The sequence below is a fragment of the Parambassis ranga genome, chromosome 15 (genome assembly GCF_900634625.1).
Source record: "Parambassis ranga chromosome 15, fParRan2.1, whole genome shotgun sequence".
In the NCBI taxonomy this organism is placed as follows: Eukaryota; Metazoa; Chordata; class Actinopteri; family Ambassidae; genus Parambassis; species Parambassis ranga.
The window spans coordinates 10,406,886-10,431,762 of NC_041035.1; the positions used below are offsets into that span (position 1 = coordinate 10,406,886).

The 24,877-nt window shown below is 41.6% G+C and overlaps 1 protein-coding gene across 1 annotated transcript; it reads right to left on the reverse strand.

Moving 5' to 3' along the window:
• Positions 1-1,300: 1,300 nt before the first annotated feature.
• On the reverse strand, positions 1,301-22,360 carry LOC114447751 (serine protease HTRA1A-like). Its single transcript, XM_028424173.1, has 9 exons — positions 21,904-22,360; positions 15,486-15,585; positions 14,833-15,037; positions 5,650-5,844; positions 5,532-5,564; positions 5,319-5,433; positions 4,354-4,411; positions 4,109-4,204; positions 1,301-1,970 (listed from the first exon to the last, which is right to left on the reverse strand). The coding sequence occupies exons 1-9, from the start codon at positions 22,358-22,360 to the stop codon at positions 1,802-1,804; spliced, it is 1,428 nt and encodes a 475-aa protein (XP_028279974.1). The 3' UTR covers positions 1,301-1,801.
• Between the last annotated feature and the right edge of the window lie 2,517 nt (positions 22,361-24,877).

Genomic DNA, 24,877 nt, shown 5'->3' on the forward strand with positions numbered 1-24,877 from the left:
GTATTTAGGCAGAGAGAGAGAGTCTGTCAGTGCACACTGAGGCCCAGAGGTGATGAGGTAATACAGCCATGCCCTGTGTGACTGATGGCTTGAAGCTCAGATCTTGGCAGTTTGGCAGTCATGGCTTCATTAACAGGCGAGGTTTACAGTTGAGTCCACTGCATACTGTAATTTCCCGGAATGTTTTGCAGTCTTGGAATAAATGAGTCAGGAATCTGTGAAACTGCCAAGTGAAATAAAAACTTTCAACTTTGAGTGTAACATCTGCCCATAATATCTGCAACAGAGTTGGCTGCATTTAAATTAGGGTGGCAGACTGCAACACTGAGACAGAACCATCAGGTGGCAGCAACACTTTCTGCCACACTGCACATTCATGATTTTTGTTTGTTTATTTGTTATTTAGGAGTTATATATTGCAAATCCATCTTTCAGCTAAGTGTCCAGAGTATGATAATATTTAACTAAAACAAGTACAAATATTTTCATTGTCCAGTGGATTTGTAAAATAATGTGTGACACTTCACATCATGGGAAAGCACTTTCCCATAATATGGCTTCCATGTGGTGTATGTGAATGGAAAAAGGAGGTTTGTGGTATTGGGAGGATAAACATTTACTGGTTATAGGAGAATTGGTTTGCAATTCAAATATGAAAACTGGAAAAGTATGTTCCTCTGTCTTTTAAAGAGTACTTGTAAAGCTGTTCATATTGCAGTGCAGCATGGTGGTTTTTCACAAAGAAAAGCAAAACCTTCTGTGCAGTTTTTCCACTGTAGATTTTACATTTAATGGAAGACATTTTGGTCAAAGACCTTCTTGTACATCCCTAGAAGCTGTTTTTTGTAGTTTATGGTGGTTTATGTAGTTCTCATGAGGTCTACTTCATCATCTTCATCCAAAATTTATGTGGTAAACTGCAATCTCTACCAAAACATTGAGCGTATTCATGCGAGTCCCACATCTGTGGCTGCTGCATCGTGGGTCGGATCTCTGTTTTGGCTCGCACTCCTGTCTCTGAGGTCAGCCTGCAGAGCCCCTGGCCCAACAATCACACCAGACCACTATCAAGTCCATATGAAGGCAATAAACTCAAATTCTAAACAGAACACAATTGGATTTATGTCCACATTTCTGTGTGTGTGTGTGCACGAGCAAAAGGTACACCAACTCTGTACAAACATACAAAAAATATTGTAATATGTCAGCCTCAGTCCTTCCCAAAAATGTGTTTTCTTGTCTTGTTGCGTGTGTTTAAACTTGAGTGAAAGATGGAAAGAAATATGAGAAAGCCAGCATGCTGTGTGTCATAACAGATGAAGGTAAACCCTTTATTTTCTTCTCAGTATACATCACATAATCAGCAAAAACATTCTACAGTACTTTAAAAAAGGAGTTAAGAAAACAACAATTATACAAATCAGATTTGCTCAGTGAGTCTCTCAATTGCTTGAAATTGCAGAGGAAGGCCTGACTAAGCAAAAGTCCATATTAAAAAACAAGAAAGCAGATGAAACTCAACTATGACTTTTTTATGTTTGTGACCAAACAGTAGTAGCATTGATCAAAGCATTAAAGACTAAAAGTGAACACACATGGAAAACAAAGCACAGTGCTGCTTGAAGAGCGTCTGTACAGTCGTTCCTTTCAAGGCAAAGCCAGATTTTTCCTTGATGTGTGGCAGCACTGGCCTTTGACCACAGGGAGTGGGCGTGTCAGTAGAAGCCCCCTCCATTACAAGGTCCACTGGTGATAAGTAAAACCTAGCTCCAGCTCCTGGGGTGTGGTTCACATGGGGGGGTCATGGGTCGATCTCCATGGGAACAACGGTGAGGATGACATCCTCATTGCCCCGACGCACGACTACTCTGAGGGTGTCGCCTCTCTTGATGGCAGCACTGACATCGGTTGCTGTTGAAATCCTCTGCTCGTTGATTGAAATGATGACATCATGCTCTTTGAGTCCAGCTCTGCAGGAGGAGGAGAAGATTGAAAGCTGAATAAAGAGCAGTTGTATGCTTGTCATTGGTGTTGTGTATCTTTGTAGAGCGATATTATATTCTGACACAGTTATAGCCACTAAGGAGGTGCATGGAACTGTAACCTGTAAATGAGGGCAGCTTCCTGTTGATGTGAAAAGGTTTCAGAAGTGCAGCTGCTGCCTGTCATCACCTCTACCCTCATTTCCTGTCAGGTCTACACTTCTAAAACCAAAGATGCCATAAAAACAATGGCAATAACAGAAAAGTATGGTTGTTCTGCATGCAGGCTACATCAGGATACAACACTGGAAGTTTCCTATTGTCAATAAATCCATTTTTTTTTTTTTTACAAAATATGACCTGTGTTTATGGAGCTATGATGTGTTATAAACAGGTGCATAAAAAGAAAATGGCAGAGAAGATTGCCATAGTAACATAAGTTCCATTAAAAAAAAGGCCAAAAGCTGCAGGTCAGTCATCATAGACCTCCACAGTAATTCCTAACATTACAGCAGAAGCAAACTGTTTATGGCTTTGTAGAAAGTAAACAACCACTGAAGGCAACATGTCTGTGGATGCTCTCATTCATCCAGGTCAAAGAGTTTAAAGGAAGCTGGACTCAATGTCTGAAGAAGCCACTGGGGGAGTGCAAAATGTCTTCAAAAAAATAAAAAAACCTTGAGTCCAGTTGTCTCGATTTAAACTCTTGGATAAAAAAAATGCAATGTCACAATAAATATGACTACAGTTGAGCTTGCCCAATCACATGTTTTGGAAAAAGTGACCTATTATTATTCATGCATGAGTTCCCATTAAATCCTGTTTTTTAGGCATATAAAAAATCTACATTTTGAATGGAAATAAATGCGTGTGTAGCTGAGTGGCTGAAACACATACTTGGATGTGGTTTAATGATACAATCTGCTGCTTTAATGACATTTTCTTCCTCTCCTAACATTAAGTGTTACTATAATTTCCCCTTTAGATTTCAGTGGAAGGAATACAAAACAGCAGGTTAATTTAATTGCTTACAGATGTAATACTGTGGGCTTGGTGTAACTTGCACTTTGGTGCAGGTTTGTTTACAAGTCTGTGAGCACTATCTCAATCATTGAAACATCTGCTTTTAGAATTTTAATGATGGAGTGATGAAGAGTCAATGAAAGCACAGCAAGTTTTGAGCAAATAAAAACATGTTGACCAAACCAAAAGCTTGTGATGACAAAAACAAACTAGTAAACCTGGAATCAGGCGGAGGCGGAGGCGGAGGCGGAGGCTGAGGTGGTAACCAGCAGTGATATCAAAACGCCAACTCTTAACACAGCTGCTTAATCACAGCCACATGTAAACGCACACCACCACACCTTCACTTGAAGCACCATCCATTAACACAACAGCGGCTCGAGTATTCCCCTCATTACACTCAGCTGCTCTCGCACCTCCAGCACAGCAAATGGAGAGTTCTTTACAGCAGCGTGAAGATTTTCAAAGGCTGTGAACCGAGGCAATACAAATCAAAAGCAGCCTACAAAATAATAGAAACTAAAATAAACCACAGAAATGCTATTATGCAAAAGGCAGGCAGTGAGTAAACTCTGACGAGGTCTTGTAGGAAGAGACCACGCTGGAGTGGGCTGGATGAGCAGGCACAGGAAAACCACAGTGCAGCTAGTAACCTCCCTGCATGAGGTTTGAAGGAAATAGCTGACCTCAGCGTCTCCCGTGTCCCCATTCTGCTGGAGTCGTGGTGTGGGCTGCGTTTTTTTTTTTTTTTTTTGGGGGGGGTATTTTAGAGGGCCAGGCACTTGAGGCACGTTGGAGAGAGCAATGAATTTACGTCCTAGTAGGACAGTTGTGTAGGAGGCTGTGTGTGTGTGTTGACAGTTTGAGGAGAGAAATGAAATTAACAAAGGAAATGATATATACCATCTATTTGTATTGGGAGAGGGGAGCGATGGGAGCCTTGTGTGAATTAAGCACACATGTGCGGTGCTAAGTGCCAAAGACAATACCCCATAGCTCAGAAAGAGTCAGAGACTTCTATTTGCACTCACAAAGTTACAATCACATTACTTTGTACTAAGCCAGTGCTTTTTGGATGTATGTGCTTCTAATATCTTCCTTACGTTGCAGCTGGTGTCTTTGCAATGACCTCCATAACATAAGCTCCAGAGGTGATGTCAGGGAAGTCACGATGTCGAGTCTTCAGCTCTTTGGCCAGACTAGAGGTGGAAAAGGGTGGAAACATTTTTATCTGGCACAGAACACGTAAATGCTGCAATTTCCTGTTGTCTAAGTCTAATAAAGAGTTTCACTGGACATTTATGGAGATTTAATGCAGTGGAAATGTACATAAAAGAGTGCAACTCACGATGGGGTGAGGGTCATCATCCTCACACCAATATACTTCTTCTTAGCATCTGTTCTCCCTAGAGATGGACAGCAACACAGCACAGTTAATAATGCTCTCAGTTCCCTTTGTGAGCATGCGTGCCAAAAAAAAAATTCACAATACAGGCTCAGAATATATAAGCTGTCATATATGAGTTATTTTTGTGGTAGGTTTCTTTTTAACCTGGCAATTGTTAAACTGTATCTGTCAAACAGATCAGAAATGACATGGTCTTAGCAGCAACACCTGAGTCTCTAAAGAGAGAAGTAAACAACGACAGACTGTGATCCATTCTGTTGTCCCATGGTCACTAAATATTGACCATATTTTTGCACAAGCCACACATCCACTCAGCTTCTTTATTACACAATGTTAGCAGAAGTCCTAGCTTGTGAATTTCTGCACTGCTGAATGTGACTCAGCGTAGCACAGTATCTAATGTCTCATATATTTCAGTAGGGCTGTGAAAATGTTCAGCAGAGGCTGAAGGAAAACAGTGGGACGAAAATAAAAGTTGATGTAGTATCGTGCCTGAAGGTGTGTCCAACTGGATCATTTAACCTTATAATGCAATCTTTTGTTGATCATGAAGACATCTCATATTTCATCTCAAAAATCATATATTGTCAGACATTGATTGTAAACATTCATATATTTAGGTAAACAGCATTGGATGAGAAGCAAAATGTTAACAAAGTGCCATTTTTTCTCTTTAGTTTATTTGCAATTTTAAAATTCTATTAAGAAATGTTGGGAATGGACTCATAAACCTGAAATGGTGTCAATACATCACAGGAGAGCACACAGAGACAAAAAAATAACCATAAAAATGGGGAGCTGAATTAAATGGGATCTTGGTGTTTTGCTTTCTGCACTCTGTCTTGATGATAGAAGAGAAGCAGTGAAAAGAAAACCAATTAAATTGTGTCAGTAGGAGCTGGTACCTCTGGACTGCCTGTCATAGGACTCAGCCAGGAACTGTCGAATCTTGTCAGATGGAATAGCAAAGGAAATGCCGGCCGTCACTTTCAGAGTGTTGATCCCAATCACTTCGCCATCCTAACACAGCAAACTTCAGCTTAGCGGGTGGTTACAAACTGTGGATTTTAATATGGAATTTACAATGTTATGACTCATTAAAATAAACCATGCCTCACCAGATTTACCAGGGGTCCTCCAGAGTTGCCGTACTATGAACCAAACAGACACACAAGTTATCATTTGTGTTTATAATAGGAATGAAGTTATGTTGGTGATGCATGTGTATTTGTTTACATTGATGATGGCGTCCGTCTGAATGTAGTCCATGTCAGAGTTACGAAGGCCCAGCTCTCTGCCGCCACGCTGAGTCGTGCTGACAATTCCCGTAGTGACTGTATTCTGGAGGGAAAACGGGCTGCCGATAGCGACCACAAACTCTCCCGGTCTAAGGTCTGACGAACGGCCCAGCAACAGCACAGGAAGCTTAGTCTAAAAGAGGAAAACACAGAGGGATGACATGCTCATATTACTGGGAATGCAGGAATTAGTCATTTTTTAGTGGTGGTAGTAATGTGACTTTAAGGACAGTAAAACAGATTGGCCCACTATGGCCTGAATACTAACACACATTCATGCCCACCTCAGGGAGGGGAAACAATTTGTCTCCGTCCATTAACTTTTGTTAATGCACAAATAACATGATGAAGAACTCAGAAATGAGCTTCTGAAATTCATTTTATGGCGCTGCGGCTGTTAAAATGTTAAACATAGGAAATTCACATACATGTTGTGGTTTATTTTCCATCTTTCTTCGCAGCATAGCCTTAAAAGAAACTGAAAGTTTCAATGTTGCCTCAATTATTCTCACTCCACTGAGCTATAAAGTCTTCCCATGATCATGTATTTTACAAGCGGACAGTAGGAAAAAAAATTACAGCTGAACCACAAGTCTAAACACAGCCCACTCAGCGCTGAATGGCAGTGCTCCCACACAAAAACAATTACTCCTTAGCCACTGCCGGGAGATTTGACATTTGCACCAAACAGCTAAATTTCAAATACGGTACTAATAATCATCAAGATCAAAAAGCTTATATGTTGGACTAGAAGTGCAGCCCAGCTGACAAATCATTACTAATGGCGAATGTGTGCCAACAAACCACAGATGCTGGAAAATTGACTGATGTGCAGTAAATAATGAGTACCGGTACCTTAAAGTCTGGCTGTACCTGCTACTCTGGAAACCAGAAGCTGCCTCTGCAGACAGAAAGGATATATTTATCCATCCGTAGTGACAGTTTCCTCATCCGAATGAAATAATCTCAGCTGAGCAGTCAAAGCTCACGCACCGCCACATCAGACTGAACCCAGCGACCGACCTGACGGCAGGCCATCTTAGAAAATAGAAAGACCTGTCCCAAGTGTTGCTCCTGTGTATCAATTTTGTTTACTCAAAGTTATAAATAGGAGTCAGAGAAGGCTGAGAGTTAACTGAGACATGCAACACAAGTCAACACACACACAACAAAAGGATTCATACGAAGCATGCAAACACTCACACATACACAAATTATATCATTCTCAGTCATAAATCACGACAGCTCCCTGTCTGTGTTTATGGATGTCTGCACACAAAATAAGCAGGAAGCAAATGTCTGATTCAGAAACTAGTTAAATACAATCAGAGAATTGGATTGTGATTCAGTGTGAGCGTGTTGCTGTAAATGATTTCGACCCTCGAGGTGAGGTTATTATTAGAAGACGACAAAGATAGCCAGTAACTGAGGATAAGCACCTTTCAACCACCACACACAGACACACACACACACACACAGACACACAAACACACACATTTATACAAATGTTACTGTTCCTTCTTTGAGTGTAGATGATACAAAACAAACATGACATACACACACACCCAGACGCACAGGGTGTATAGACTAGAAAACACACATTTGGCACATGCACACATACAAACAAGACACCTGACACAGGAGTAGCCATGTGTATAATCAGTCCCCTGCCCCCCCCCCCACCCCCCTTCCTCCTGTCACACTCCATGTGAGATAACAGTATAAGCAGATGGAGAGAGGGGACATACAGCAGAGGGAGAGGGGACATCAGGTGGATGTGAGTCTCTGCCAAAACATTCAGGATCCTGCCCGTCACCATGATTATGATAACAGTCAGTGATACTGGTTGTGTCATGGCGACTGTTGCTAACCTTGTGTCTTCAAAATGCCAACAGCTAGCTCCAGTCAATCCTTAACGCTGCTTATAGAGGTCTCTACCTGCTCGCACACACCTACACAAACTCACACTGCATTCTGAAAAAAATCATGTGTATGGAAACAAGCAAAATAGCGGCGAGGTGAGAAGGCCGAACAAACACAGAACACACAGACCCCGAGCTTACATATCACTTACTAACTGTTACAAGTCAGCAATCTGGAATGACTTGTGGAAAGTCATCTCGCCATGTGAGTCCGACTCTCTTGACCACCCAAAGTGACTCACCCTGCTATTTCAGACGAAGGTTACGGTGCACTGGTCCTTCACCCAAAGACACTATAGCCCACACTTAAAGGAAGGAGGCAAGGTGAAAGAGGGGAACAACAAACACCACAAACCACAGGAAGGAGGTCTGAGAATATGAGGCGGATGAGTCAAACGCAGATATTACATTGATGCATGCAGCCTTTCTTGGAAGAACCCAGCATACGAAGAGGAAAAAATATATTTTTGGATTTAAAAAAAAAAGGGTCCACTTGAAACTATATCTGAAAAATAGCCTGATGTGGTCCATGCGGATTGCATCTTTTTTTCTGAAAATAAAAAGCTCTTGTTGTGTTAGGCTGGAGTGACTGCTTCATTGCCTCACATTGATGAGGCTTTAGATCACTCTCTTTCATGTCCGAAAGCAAGCCATGTTTTCCACATTCTTAAGTGTTCCGATGTAAAAAAGAATACAAGATGGCGTATACAGCTCTTGTTACATAAATGTGCAGTTACTGAGTGACTATACAATCACTAATTATTGTGATATTTCTGCTATAAGCACATCAATAATACCCAAGGGAGGTTCATGAGGGCATGAACCTATAGTGCATTAAAAAATGAAGAAAGGATCTGCATGCTAACCTAAAAGTACACACACAGAAATTTGCAAACCACTGAAGGAACAAAAGACAAACGTGCAGCTTTGAAAGCAGCTGCAGAGTTTCTGTATCTATCATTGTTTAATGTTACAGTCTTGGTCTGCTAAAGCCTCTCTTAAAAGCCATTACACTAACTGCCGTTTTATGACCAGGCCAGGTGCAAACTTTTACTCCAGTCATGCTGAGATGGACTGTGCCTTAACAGTTTCCGAACACACACAGAGAGAAAGAGAGAGAGAGCGAGAGAGAGAGAGAGAGAGAGAGAGAGAGAGAGAGAGAGAGAGAGAGAGAGAGAGAGGTTGCCTGAGCATGAACCCTCACAAACCGAAGTCTGTAAATTAAAACCCACACACCTGGTGCTGCTTATATATACAGCCGCACCACTTCAAAATACACACATTCAATCAGACACAGAAGCTTGGGTTGGGTCGGAGCATGATCCACACTGTATATAAGCTCAACTGAAGTCACTTAAGCTCCGGTGTGTCTATCATGCAGGTGACTTTAAAAGCAGGAAGCAATACTTTTATACGATATTCAGAAGTACACTAAGATATAGGGCTTTACTGCTGAGGTCTTCTGCCCTCAAGGTTGTACTGATGCAGATAAAAAATGTGGCAGGAATCAGCATGCTCATGCATTACATGAGTCAGATGAGCACAACATCAGATGGAGAGGACTCTGAGAGTGTGCGTCTGTGAGTTCTTATAGTGTGTAACTACCTGTTTGTGCATGTTTGGTAGAAGGATAAGAAGTAGCTATAATTGGAAAATATCACAGAACTATGTGTTAATCAAGGTCCTAGTCAACACATAAAGAAGGTCTTTGCTCTGCTGAGCAGTTCCTCACTTTGAGGGTTAATTAACATGTTCAAATCACACTGGGTAAAACCATATCCTTGCTGACACCAGTACGGAAACCACTATGGGTTCCATGTGTTGTTGAGAAGGTTTTCGGTCTGTATAAGAGCAAACACATGTCTGTCAGTTCCTTTGTCCGCTCCGGTCTGTGTAGCTTTGCGTGAAAGCTCAAGGGAACTGCAGGGCGTCTCACTTCTGGCCAGACACCACAAAACTTTGAAATGCACAAACCACAATGTTGAGAGGAGATGAGACGTCCGACTGCAGATATGTGGTTCATTCTTCTTTTACCTAAATTATTAGGTTTAACCTATGAACTGAGCTCTGAGCGCTGGTGACCTCTGCAGGGTTGGGCCAACCTCTTGCCCTGGATGAGATGCTTAGAAAATGTTTACGGATGACAAAACACTGCCATCCACAATAAGCAGGATGACATCATTTGTCTGCACCCTGCTGCACATCACTGTTTACAAGTAAGTCTGTAAGTAAGCCGTTAAATTAGAAGTTTTTGTTTGGCTCAAAACATTACTGTTACGTTTAGGGAAAGCTCTGAAACTGAGTTTAATGGACTGTTGCTGCCATGGTTACTATAATCCACACTGGATGAGGATTGGTTTAATATAGGAAGACTTTCACATCTGCAACAAACTTCGCTGCATTTTTCTAGGTTTACTAAGAGATTTTATATGCATTTATTCACATGACCACCATTACTGTTGTTTTCCTAGTAAGGATGGCGTCCTCTGTACAACTCCACCAGTTTACAGTTTCTTCATTTGAATGTAACATGTCTGGATTGAGCTTGTAAAAAGTGAAACCTGCAATAGTAACACCAATTCCTATAGGTTTTATATGTCTGGTGCAGTTATGTGGTGGTCTGGACTATTCTTTAATACAGCTGGGGAAAGCAGTTTAGAAGGCACAGAATTATAGTTATGTCTGCATGTGGTGCACTTCCTGAAAGCCAAATTATGGAGTGCGACAAATATTATGGTAGTTAAAGAAAGGCACAGTGGGCTAAAGGAGGCATGGAGCTGGAGCATTGATAAGTCACAAACAAATGTCCAGTCACCAAATCACCAATAGATGATGGTGCCCAAATTTTAATGTGCTATATTTTTAGTAACTGACCTTCAATGGCAGGGTTTGATGATACGTAACAGTCCCCTAACTCAATTTAAATTGGAAAAAATACTGTATAATTAATTGAGTTGTCTAGACTGCCTAAAACACACTGCTGGTTGTAAGCCATCTGACTAAGCTGTATTTGAACTACACTTTGCTTTCATGCCTCAAATGAATCTACAGTGACATCACTGACTGGTAAGATGGCTGCCTGACCAACAGGCCTGGAAAACAATTACACAGCCAAAAAGTAGGCCAAGACAAAGTGTATGAAGCTCCAGCAGGGAGAAACTGTGTGTGTGTGTGTGTGTCCATTTTCCTTGGCTGCTTTCCCATCCAACTACATCTTTAAGCATGGGAACCATTTTAGTAACAGGGACAAGGGATGAAGGAGAGAAGGATGGCTCAGGAAGGGAGGAGGACGTGATTCATTTCCTCTTTGCCTGTCTGTGAAGGACGAGACATGCAGTGTCTTTCCACTGGCAATGGAGCATGTCCTCCACATCCCTGCAGTGATCTGCCTTAAGCCCATCCATGTGCGGGCGCACACACACTGAGTTTACGAATCGATTGGAAATTTGCTTTTGTCTGTCACTACTGTAGAACTGGGGACTGCAGATGAAATGCAGCCGCCTCCAGCAGAAACACAAGCCCAGTGTTACTGATAAACAGATAAACACACACAGAGTCACATTCATCTTCCTTTCTTTCTGCGCAGAAACACAGACATACAGTACATACACAGAAACACACACATATTCCAATAACAGCCCAGTCCAAACCAGCACCAGGCACATTTCCCAGAGAGAATGGTTTGAGACTCTTAATACTAGGTGATGGGTAATATAATAAACAGTGCCATTGTTTCAGGGGACCATATGGGAAACATGAGACCAGTTTTGCCTGCCACAATAAAACTGTTGTAAAGCTGATTCTAGAACAAGTTAATGACTCATTTACAGGAATTGCATCCAACACTTTGTCATTTTCTGAGGCAACACTTTCCATTAACACGGTACAGTATAATCTGCAGTAATAATGGTGTCAGGTGTACCAATCAAACTGTTTCAGCTGAAATTAAAACTGTTGTTAAAAAGATAACTTTTGAACTGTGAAAACACAACAAATAGTTTTAGGCAGGAAAACTACTTGGTTACATTTAGACAATGTTTACAAATCCTCCTTTTTTTCTGCTTCTTATGCTTTCACATGGCCATACGGTTAGCATTAGGCACTAAAGTCACTGATGGGTTTTCCTTTATTCTAACTACATGGCGTGAAATGACACGTGACACAACCAAACTCTAATTCTGAGGGGGACTTGATGAGTTCTATCTTCATTGTGCTGTTGCCACATCACACAGCGCACTCATTAGACTATGTGCTCACATAGTCCTCCAGACATATGGATCCATTTTCCAGGCCGTGACCACATCGCCCTCTTTCTCTGTCCCTCTTGCTTTCTCTTCTCCCCCCAACTTTCTACACAGGAACAAGTGAGTGTAGTGCTTCCCCCCCACCCTTCCCTTCCCCTCTGAAGTTCCAGCTGCTGTAGACAGAGTAATGTATTCCCCAGAGCTGAGAGGTAGACCACAGCCCCGGGAACCAACTGGGCCTTGCTACCAATAAACTCCAATTTCACATAGAAAAAGAAAAGAGGCAGAATAGAGAGGCAAGTCATTACCGTCAGGGAAAAGTTAAAATTAAACTTTCTCACTCATAAACAATTGAACCATTGTATAATTTTATTGATTATCTTTGGCTGTGTCTGGAGTGCTGACGTTGACAGCAAACAGTTTCTATTTAGCTAAAGGGAGAATATGGGGACTGGAGCATCTGTTATTTAAATATTGATATAAAATAACTGCCAATGTCCCATTGATCAAACATTACTTTTAGTGATGACCACTTCTGTCTGAGCTATTAATTCTCTCCTCATTTTCTGAATAATACAGGGATGAAAAGATCCAAAACAAGAAGTGATGCAGGTGAAGGAGAGATGAAGGTTTTCCAGGAAGTGACAAACCTCAAACCAACATTAGTAATACTAGTTTGTGACTTATGACACATATATAAATACACTCAAACTACTGAATTGGAAATAAACACCAAAGATTCAGAGAGAGATTTAGTTTAGTAGTTACACTACTGGGTTACACTTTTCTTATGAAAATGTGTCAGTTGATCTGTGCTTGCCCTCAAAGACTCTAGATTTTACTAATAATTCATCCTTTGTGTAAACTGTCCTTGAATTTGTGAGGGATATCTTAAAGTAGAAATTCACAGTTATTACTCTTAAGGTACTGAAATTAACCAACACCCCGTAGCAATATATCTGGATGACTGTAATTACCCCTTTAAATGTGATCCAAAATGACAACTTTGCTTGCCCTCCTGGCCTCTCATTATAACTCACTTACCCTTTAATTTTCCCATGTATTAACTCTCACTGGTTCCAAATATCACACACATACACATACACACACATTCACACAGACACACACACTCACTCCTCCTCATTAGCAGAAATGCCAGGTCCGTCTAAATCATGTGCCCATTCCAGTGACCACAGGTCTTCTGGGGCTCTATCACTGACTCATGACCTGGTTGACCCACTCAAGACTTCACACTCCCATTCAAAACAAGCTCGTGATGCTGAATGTGTTTCCTACCAGCGTGACACCCAGCAAACATCTGGCTGTCATTTGATTATAACAAACCTGCTTTACTACAGTCATCTGTTGTTTACCAAATAGTTAAATTGTAGTCACATACAGAGAAAGACTGGGGAAATATCTCTGTGTGCATTCTATAAACAAAGACTTAAGCATTGCTACTTTATCACTGTATCCATGTAATAAGAAGTACCAGTCATTCCAGGCTGTACACACTGAGCATGTGGTGCAAACAAACAGGGAAGCCCCCCCGCATGAAGACCGGCCTGTCATCCACAGAGGGAGCAGCTTTTATTAGCCGATGCACAAACACAAAGCATCTGTCTCTGCTCTTTCCCGTTCTCTTTGCTCACATTGTCGGCCAAACAAAACCAGAATGGTTCCGTCTCTCTTCAGAATTGGAAGTCTTCATAATACACCTTGTGCTGCAGTCGTGAACATCTTTTCAGCTGTGTCATCCAGCCATGAGACTGAGCTCCATAATGTGCTCAGCTCTGCTATGACTAGTAGTCAATGGGCCCTGGCTCTCTGCCACACATTCCTTCACATGACTGGCTGTGATCAACATGCAACGTGGAACCCTCAAATCCAAAAGTGGACAGACAAATAAACATATAGACAGACATGCAGATAAACTGGTGTGTGTTTTTCCTTTAAATAACAACACTAGCTTTCAAAAGTTTGGGAAAACTTTTGGGCAAAAGTTTAAAAAATTAGATATGGCATCTCTCTATTTTGCAGAGATATCACTGAAGTTAGCCTGCTAAAGAGTTAGCACCCTATACCCTGCCATTTTGTACTACACAGTAGGACAGCAATAAGAAAAAAACAAGAGCTGATATAAGCATTTCACCGCTGGCTTAAGTAACTTGTGAAGGTTGTGTAATATCACTTGTTTTTGCAGCCTGTTGTGTCAAAAACACCGACAGGATTGGGAGTGACTGCCAGCCAGCTGTCTTTTAAAGACCCATCTGGCCACACCTGCATTCTCACTTAATCTTCTAGATTTAGAACACTTTCATGTGAGGCTTCACTATCACCACCTTCAAATTTTACAACAACAGTTTATTAGGGGAATTGCACGAGTGTTCATCCTGCCGTAGAGTGCAGAAAACTTTGTCATGAGAACCTTGTGCCAACCTTCTCATTCCGACTGTTTGGCAAAACTAATCTGTGAAACCAAAATTTGTCCTCATGTATTGTTCTTACCCTGGAGCTTGGACAATTCAGTGGTCTACAAAGTGAATATAAGAGGTTTTTGGCTTAAGGAATTTGACAAATATAATTAGATCTTAAATAAAGGTCAAGTTTTGTGAAGTGTTGTTGGACATTTCAGCTTGAGAACACAGTTAATTTGGTACAGGGTCCAAAAAATAAAACAGGAAGGCACCAAAGAGAAACAATAGTGAAAAAAAGTTTGGTAGGAAAGTGTCGGTAAAACCTGCTTCTCTGGTGTTAATTAAAGGGACAGTTCACCCCAAAATGTAATATGCTTTTCACATTTTTCCTGTGGCCTGCAGAGCTGCAGAGTTTTGGAATATTAGTAATTAAGACTTCTGCCTCCTCATTAGTAAAATGCAACTAGTTGGGCACATAAGTTGTGGAGCTGAAAACTCAAAACAACAGTCAATTTAGCCCCTTTGCAGGCCATCTTACCGGGACATCGATCTTGATGAGGGCGATGTCAGATTTCTCATCCACATCTTTTATTTTGGCATCATAAGTAGCGCCGCTCTTCAGCTCTACTTTCACTCTGTGTTTATTGGCCACGACATGGGCATTCGTCACAATCTGCCCATCTTCCGACACAACAAAACCAGAACCACTGGCCACCGCTACCTCCCTCTTGGTGTAGGTCATCCTGCGGAGGGGAGGAACAGGGAGGATTAGAGGATTCCTTTTCTGTCTCTGTTCTCTTTCAACAGGTGTCCAGAAAAAAACAAACACACCAGCATTTGATGTATAAGTAGTGTAAGTGAAGGCACTTAAAAGGTAAGCTGGGCAGATTAACAAAGCAAAGATGGAAAGAGGGTTAGACAGAAAAGAGCTGCAGACAAAGAATGGTATTACAAGTTAGAGTGATAGACAGAATGGAGACACGCAGATGGAAGAATGGAGGTGTCAGAGAATGATGAAGTGCAGAGATAAAAGCGCATAAAAGCTGCTGAGATGATGAAAAGAAAACATGTTGAAAGACCAAAGTAGAAGGCAAGGTGCTCTTCCTGCTCATCTCTTGCTGTGGTTTGGTTAACACAGGTGTGCTGCAAACACAACACAGACACACACACACTCAGGTGCTAGGTTCTTACTTGCGGTAAAGTTCAATGTGAACCACAGATGGAGCGATTTTCTCCACCACGTCGGCGATGAAGTTGTATTTGTGCCTTGGACTGTCTGGGTTGTCCTGAGCTGGAAAAACAGACACAAACACACACAGGCACAAACACACACACACACACAGAATGTCAGACTAGTAAAAATAAACGAAAGTTGCACTGAAATACAGTATGATGTCACAACGGTGTAAGAATAGTCATAGAAACTGCCTTTTATCAAAACACGGAGGGGAAAAGAACAGATGACAGTTCATCTGCGGTTCAGACAGTCCACGTCAGACCTAACACACAGACATGCACACACTCATACGCTCCTTTATAAAAGCTGCTCATAAACTTCACAGGTAAATACTTGACCTTGACCTTTATCCTTATTTTAACCCCTACACAGACAATCAACAGACCTTTTGTCATGGTTAATGCCACTTACACACACACCTACACACACACAAACATTGTCTGACACTGCATGCCAAATTCACTGAATTACCCATCCAACACAGGGCAAGTCAGGAAATGTGGACAGATTTACCTGGTAATTATGTTCTACCCAGATGACAGCTTACCAAAGCTTTCCCTCTCAGCTTCTCATCCTTCTATTTATAATGTTGCCACGTACCTGGAACCATTCTGTTTCACAAGAACAATTTTCAGACCTTACTTTCTCATACAGAACAGAACGTCAAAGCTTGGCTGTAAGCCATGGGATGGCGCTGATTGTTTATTTTTTTTTTTTTATTTTAGATACTGTATTAATCCCAGAGGAAAATTCGTTACGGCTGCTGCACAAGCAGTGTCATACAATGACTAGCAAGGCGCGCCACAGGCCTGGTCTTGCCCAAGAACACACAACAGTGACTAGGGAGGAGTTGGGATTGAACCACCAACCTTCCGGTTATTGGACAACCCTGCTATCCCTGTGTGCCACTGTGCCACTGTTGCCCCCAGTGAAGATTGCAGTGAAGAGTTAAGGAATGAGAGAGAGACTTTCCACTTGAGGTGCAGTTAAGCTAACACAAGCATGGAATGAGCACCATCTTGCCACTAAATTATACAGTATGAAAACATTTGTCAACCCGCAGGGGGAAATTCTGGCGTTATGTGATCGCTCTCAGCCGTCAGACACCAAATATGATGGTATATCCAACCAAAGGCATGTTGAGAAACACGTCGTCAAATGACAGGACAGGTCGATTACCACTTCATATTATTTTTAAGCCAAAGACCGGCAAAGTCTGCAAACAGAAGTGGCAGAGTGAGTGATGGCATTGAGCAAAAATATTTTCACCATGAAACAGGACTTTGTGTCCTATGTCTGGAAACTCCTGTCATCTGACCCCAGATTTGAGCAACAAACCTACTTGGTTAGGTCCCCATTCTGGGGTAAAAAGTTACCCCTCAGAACCCCATGAGGTACACTGTGTCATTGGACATCCTGTTCCTGTTTTGTGCAGCCTGACCTCTTTAGGGAAAGGTTAGTTGTAGGTGTGAAGGCAGCTGAATAATCAGTGTTTAAGGTAAGGGACTCCTGGTCATGCAAATAAGGGCCTGTTGAATCTGGAAAGGTGAAAGTCATTAAACAAGAAAATGGCAGAGAAGCTTGCTGCAGATTGGAAGTGCCTGTCTGTTTAACACAAACCATAATCTATTCCCAACCAATCTAATCTAATCTAATCTAACTGTAACAATTCATGATACAACAGCCTCCTACGCCCTGAAATGGATTTAAAGCATACTACACCAGTCACATGACCAATTGGTTTCTGGAGTCACTAACAATCAACCAAATGTGTCATTTTAAGTAGTGTCTTGTACAGCTTTAAACATTGCAATGGAGGCATCGTCATAAATGTTGCGTCTTTTTTTCTTTGCCTTATTTTGTTCCATTGCTTTGACCCCCTTAAAGTGAGCTGCAGTAGGCTATATAGGAAAAAAAGTTAGCTAGCTAAAATGAATGAACACATCAACCCACAAGATGGCCATTCAGTGAATTGGCCATCTTGTTTTCTTTAACCTAAAGCATGTAAAGCAAGAGTGTATGCTTTACATGTCAGCTGTAGTTGTTGTTGTAGTTGTGTAGTAGTGGCTGAGCAGATTGTTACAGATGCTGGAAGAAAGTCTGCTTCACGTGTTTACTTTAAATATTTCTGAACTGTCCACCACAGACACCTGGAAAACCTCTGTTATTCTTCCCCTGCTATGCACAATATACAGTTTATGTACATAATATATACCGTTTGCTGTGTTATGGTGTCTGCAGTTGAGATGATCTCATTCTCAATATGGCAACAATTCAGTAGATGAAAAAATGTTACAAAAGCCAAATGTGGATTAGACATAATCCCTTTTTCCATACATCTGTGTGGACGTCAGACATACATAATGCCATTTTTTTTACATTTAAATAGACAGCTGCATTGCAGTTTGCTCACAAGCCAATTTAGGTCTTCAACAGTAAAGTCATTCTAAACTCAGTTAAGCTGTGAAATAATCTGTCTCAGTAGATAAATCAGACAACAATGACTTGGCAGAGATCAAGATTTGATTCATGGTTTCCCATCTCCAACCAATCATCGCCACAGAGCCTCTTCTGTCATCACATTTGCTTTGTAGTGGTAGCATTGTGTGTTGTTGTAAATTTCTGCACGTGTGCGAGGAGGCCTGGCTCATCCTAACATGATGAAGGAGTAAAGACTGGAAGCCTGTATGGACGCTCCAAAATCAACACATGTTCTGGACACCGCGCCTGCTTTTTCTGACCATAATCCTATCAGAGCTGGCCACCAAAGCCCCCTGGGTGTGAAGCTAGCATGGAAAAAATGACTCCAATGTTTCCATTAGACTGTAGGTTGTGTGGCTTTTATCAAATGTAATACTTGATTTAAAGTCCATTGAGGACAAAATGTACATGTGGAGGTTTGGAAAAATGCAGCTTCTTTGATGCTGTGGGCTGCGAGGATTCACCAGTTTGACTCAAACTAACACATTCGACATATAATATCTAAATAATATTTGTTGGATTAATAGACATGACGTTCCAGATGACAAAAATGATGATGACAAAACCTTCTCTGTTCTCCTGTTGTAGTGCTTTAAGGCTACTGGATTCAGCTCAAGCATAAAGTGATGATGGACTATGATGACAGTGAGAAGCAATGTGATTGGTTACATCTACCTCATGACAAGCAGATTGGCCATTTAATCACATGCCGAGAAATTGCCACACAGGTCCCAAGTATGCCTTTTGGATAATTCAAGTATATTATATATTATATATTACAATTATGTTTGGCAGATTCTCACAAGAGTTTGAATGACATGTAAAGAGTGACATATTTTCTTTAGAGGTTTACCCACATGGATTACATGGTGAGATGCAAGTGTTAAAAGTGTCCATTAAAAGTAATCAGATGTTGAAAAGATGGGTCAAGAATCAAGAATTAACTCCAAGGAAACCATTCAAACACATTTAAAAAAGGGAAAGTTCATATAGCGCTCTATTTTCTCACCATCTGTTTCTAACACACACACACACACACACACTCAAAGCCCCCAAATATCCCTGACCCCTTCCCATTATGCACATTGGCTTTCACCACAAGGGTCCTCCCTCCAGATCTCAGCCTCTTTTCTTCTTCATTTTTCCCATACATGCTTTATTGGCAGACTCAAGCTTTTTTTTTTCTTCGTCAAAAAATCTTAGAGATGAAAAAAAAACTTGTGAATAGTCAGTAAATTGTCAGTAAAGTCAGCTCCAGTATTCATGCACTGACACTCTCTCTGGTGCCAGTAGACAGTGATTCGAAGATCCAAAGAAATGTGAGAATTTCTTATAAAAAAGGGAAGAAATTCAAATTATTTTGCTTCTTTTGCTCCAGAGTTTCACACCGAAGGCTGGGGTTTGTGTCCTTTCCTTTGTTTTTATTTGATCTAGTTCTTTAGTCCTATCTGCAACAAATGTCTCTGCCATTTTCGTATCTATGATAGTAACAGGAGATTTTATGAACATTTCTCTACACAATCCCATCTACCTAACACCAACAAACTTCACCTTTACCTGGTTATGTCAAGCAGCGCCCTACAGTGACAATAAGAGACAAGAAAAAAAACATATACATGCATCAACTTTTTGTTGCCTTACTGGTGTGATAGGAGGTAAGAGAACACACACAAATGTGATGTGAACATGTAGCAGTCAGGATTAGACGAGACACACAGGAGGAAAGGATGTGTGTGCAGTGAGAGTAGTCGAGCAGAAAGAGGATAACAGGAAGGAAAACAAATGAGGAAAACAGACAGACGGTCAGAAACAAGAGCAGAGACAGACTGAAAGCACGACATTAAAAAAAGGCACAGACGCACACACAATGATGATGTTTTAATATTAAGAGTGGCGGAGACAAGCAGAGGAAGAATGTGCATATTCAGCAAATATCACTAGCCAGAGTCAGTGAGTGCACTCTGCAACACAGAGAGCAAGTAACAGCTCAGTTTTCCTCAGCAGGGCTTAAAATCTGAGGCACCCTGGTCAGTAATTAACCTCTGGACAGTTTCCCTCAAGATCTCTTTATGTGATTATTATTACTATTAATGAAAACACCAGAAAAATTAGTTCATCAAGTCGCAGCAGTATTTTTGACCTAGTTTTCATTGCCAGAATGAGCTACTCACATAATCAACATCTTTACTGTCCAGACGTGAAATGACATCATGCAACCATACTTTCATATGTTTTCTTAACATGGGGGCCAGGTTGCAGGGCAGCGAAAGGCGCTCGGAGGGGGTAGAGTTACTTTAAATTGTCAAGTCCTGCAATGTGTATCCTGCAGCCTTGATAGAGAGAAGAAAAGAGAAACAGCGATATTTAGCAGCAGCTTGCACAGAAGCACGCCTGATGTATCAAATGAAATGTGACTCGCTTTATTGCAGCTATGGAAATTTTCACTGGGTGCCTCGGAAAATCAATAGCACTCGCCGCAGTCTTGCTCTGTTTCAGACTGCCTGGGAATGACCTAACCATTTTAAGTAGCCATTTCTGTTGCTTACATGAATGACAAACAAATGTGGCGATACAGTCTGCCCTACCACGGCGCCCACACAGTTTTTGATGTACATGTAAACCTTTCCCAAAAATACGGGTTGCTAATTTGGAGTTTTCCTCTAGTGTCTCCTGCCTGTTTTAAACTGTCTTCAACAGAGGAGAAATCGTGGCTTTGAATCAGAGCCAGGAATTCCTTCATGTGACTGTTAAAGTGTGATTTATGAGTGACAACAGAAACACAGAGCAGCAGAGAGAGAGAGACACACACATAGAGGAAGGGGATTGTAGCAGGAGGAGGGGGGAATGCAGTGAGTTTCCAAGCCTTGAGGTAAGTTATAGGTCTTTGAGGCAACAGGTGTTGAAGCTCTTCATTCAGAAGTTTTCAAGCGCACACGTGGTGCCCGCTTCAAGATGGACATAATACACACACACACACACAGGACTGATACAATATCTTTACCACCTGTGGCCTCACATGTGAATCTGATTTTCATCCCTGAATGTCTCATGTGATGTTTTAACACTGATTATGAATAAGTCACTGATAAAACTGTGCACTTTTTTCAACTTTCTGAATACAGATTTCTCACTATAAACTAATTTTCTCTTGTGACAAGAAAAAAGCAAGACTTAAGGGCAGGTCAGAGTCCTGAGGGGGGGGGGGTCTGAATTCCTGCTTTAATTTCGGATTTTATATTTAAGAAATGTCAGATTAAAGTCAGAACTCTGACTCAATTTAATCTCTACATCTTTGCTTATCTCTTTCCATGGCTGCTTATATACACAATTGGTGGCTTGATAAAATTCCTTTCTGTGCAGCTAATGCAGACTGCCCTGGCATTGTATAAAACAATCAAAAAGATTACAGCCATGTGACTGCTGGTTGTGCATGCTTGATATAATCCAAATGCTCACATCCAGCTTTACATGAGTGGGGGGAGGGGGGGCTAATGACTTCATCCAGCCTGGCAGAAGTAAAAACAGTTCTTCTGATCAGGTCTAATTGTGATGCAGGAACAAGAGGGAAAAGCCACGGGAATAGTGACTCTCTTGTTGTCACAGACACACAAGGATTGTGCGTCTCTGAATGCAGCTCTAAGCTGCAACATCTGTGTGAACTTCAGACCACAAGTATCCAGTGAGGTCTGGGGGTGTCATGTTCAGCAGTAAGTGTGAGGAATGAGGGCAAAAAGACATATGAGCCAAATCATTCAGTGACAGACAAAGATTTCTCCAGTGATTTTGTTTACAGGTTGTATAATAATAATAATAATAATAATCAATCAGCTGAATTCCTCAGTGTTTCCTGTCTCAGTTTGTCGCGGGGTGTTATTGATCCTGCAGTCTTACCTTTCCCGCAGGCTCCCCGCTGAATGAAAAGAACAGGTGGCTGCTGCAGCTTCTGCGCCCGGTGGCTGACCCTCTTCAACTCGCAGATATTCCGGTAGGAGACCCCATCGCTTCCACAAACCGGCTCGGTGGCTTTGCACATGCAAATCCCACTCTTGCTTCTTCTCCTCACCGTGACAGTGTACGTCACACCGCCGGAGACCGAGCACTCCAGTCCGTCCCCACACACCGGGTCCCCAAGCTTCCCACTGCCGCCGCAGGCTTCACCCTCCCCGGACCCGCAGACCGGGCAGCATTGGCAGGCGTCGAGGGTTTGTCCCGCCGGGCAGTCCGCTGGCAGCCGCGGGCACATCGACTTGTCACAACGAGCAGGACATCCGACAACATACCGGCTGGAGATTTGCGCATCTGCCGGCATGGACGCAAAAACTGCGATTGCGCACAATGACCAAAACATAATTTCAAACTTTAAAAAAAAAAGTTTAAAAAGTAACACATAAAGTTCAAATCGGTCCAAAAAGTTCGCTCTCTGCTTGCAGTGTTATGGGATGAGAGAGCTCAGTGCGGAGAGGAGGGGAGTCATTCCAGCTGGAGAGGCATTTAACAGCAACTCCACTGCGCAACCAATTACGCGACTTTACGTTTTTTACTGGCACCGCATCAGACGGACAACTCACTTTCAAGACAATCACAACAGGCCTGGTGATTGGTGCGTTTACGTGACGTATGAAACGGAAGAATGGAGTGTGAGGATAACATGAAAAAACACAGAGGGAAGAGGAGAAATGAGCAGCAAAGGAACACTTCACCTTTCTGTTTGTGCTCTCCACAGGGAGGATTTTAAGAGGTCAAGGTTACCTTTAGAAAAAACATGCAGTGACAAAGAACTCAGGGATATAAAAAGCTAGGGACAGTTCGGTCAGTGTTTCCTCAGAGTGCTGCTGATTTACAGGGAAATCAGTGGTGGAAGGTAACTTACACTTTATTTATAATTAACACGAATCAGCCGCTCCAGGCATCAACAGGAGCCTTATGGCTGGAGTTATTGCAGCCTGTATAAACAGCCAAATTAGTTCTAATTATAAAATTTAAGCACAGCAACATCTAATAACCAAAAAAAAAACAGCAATCACTGCCTGCCAAGTTAATGTGTAAATTAATCCTCAGCGGGCTTCCTTCTCAAATGATTTCCTAAAAAATAATAATAATGTTTGTTTAAATGTCCAACACATTTCAGTGCACAACAAGCCTCTGTCAGAGTTAGATGTCTGTGGTGAGCTGTTTAGAGTCCAGTAAATTCTATACAGCCATAAATCAGCACCATAAAATGGCTCAAAACAATGTGATCGATTGTGGGCGCTGGACTAGTTTAATGGTCCTGGATGCAGGAGAGCTCTACTCTAAGGCCACTGCTGGCCAATGGAGGGAATGGACGGATTTGAGGGATGAGGCACCCTGTGGTGCAACAGAGGTGCAGGGTAACACAAGCCTCTGTATCCAAAAAAGCAACTCAGAGGGGAGGGGAGGGGTGGATGGAGGCCACAGTACAGGAAACAGAATGTATACAGAATGTAAGCTGGAATTCAAGGTGGAATTCTGATGCGTAATAAGACTTTGTAGGCTGATGTAAAAGTGAATAAGCACTGTGGCCTTACAGCATCATCAGCCCCATTATGTGGAAACACAATGGCGAGAAATGGTGGGAAAATCAGCAGATGAAAACGACCTCATCTATAAGGAACACCCAGTCTCGCCGAGGACGGACCCTGCTGAGGTCTGTGTGATCTCTGCACTGTGCTCTGCAATGATGTCTCGGCTGTGAGTGGAAATGAGGCTTGACTTCCACGTCTGGAAGCCACACCAAAGCCTTGCTTCCTCCAATAAGGAGCTGAGAGCTGAATAACTGAGCATTCACAGTCCTCCTTGAACACACCACTCAACAGCTATAAATGTTTTCACTCTCAAACAGCTCATCTTCATCCAATCACAGCTCAACACTCGTGACCTTAGCAAATCACTTGTAAACTGTTAAAATGTTAATGTTCTGTCCTGCTGTATTTTCAGTTGGAGTGATTTTTATGACCCACTAATAAGATTTACTTACATAACATATGAACTTATAAAAATTTACAGCACTATGACACATTTAATTAGTAGCATATAAAATAGTTTGTTTCACCTTATGGTACAACTTTATGAATACTAATTGCAGTTTGCAAATGAGTTGTAGTACTTCCAGTGCAGTTCGATAAACATCATCAGTCACAAGTTATTGATTGGTCCTGCACACTCTAGTGGTGGTTAATAATTTAAGCAGCTCTAATGCAGCTGTTGTTGCTTGACATAAAAGATGTTTAAAAAATAAATTAATAGCCTATGTGTGCATGCATTTGCTTTAATATATGTATTCTATTTTAAAGTTATCCTCATCACTGAGCTCAGTGGAATGTGATGCAGAGTGAAGATCTTTGTCTCACCACCAGAGGGCAGAGGAAGCTTTAAGCAGCTGGATTTCCTGGATTTTGTCTTCCACTGCAGCCTGTTCCTGCTCTCCAGAGCCTGATAAGCATTCTTCTGAAACCTGAGTACATTTTCAGTGTTTATTTCTTTCAAGTCATTCACATAATAAATAGAGACAATTCAAACCAAATTACACCAGACTGAAAAATGGAGTGAAAAAGCTTGGCTTTGCTGAGCTGAAAAAAAAAGCAGGCACTTAAAAAAATAAGATTAGTGTGTTATTATTTAGAAGAATTACAGCGGGGCATTTTTAAATAACACTATGAGGCAGCTGCCTGCTACAATGGTTGGCAACACACAAAACAAGAGCTACAAGAAAACAGGACCAGGACAGGCCTAAAAGCATAAAAAAATCTTTCTAGTCTGCAAACACAATAACAGGAGATAAACCAAAAGCATTGTTAAAATGTGAGCATGCGATGATACATTGTTTTTCTGGTTAAAACAAAATGTT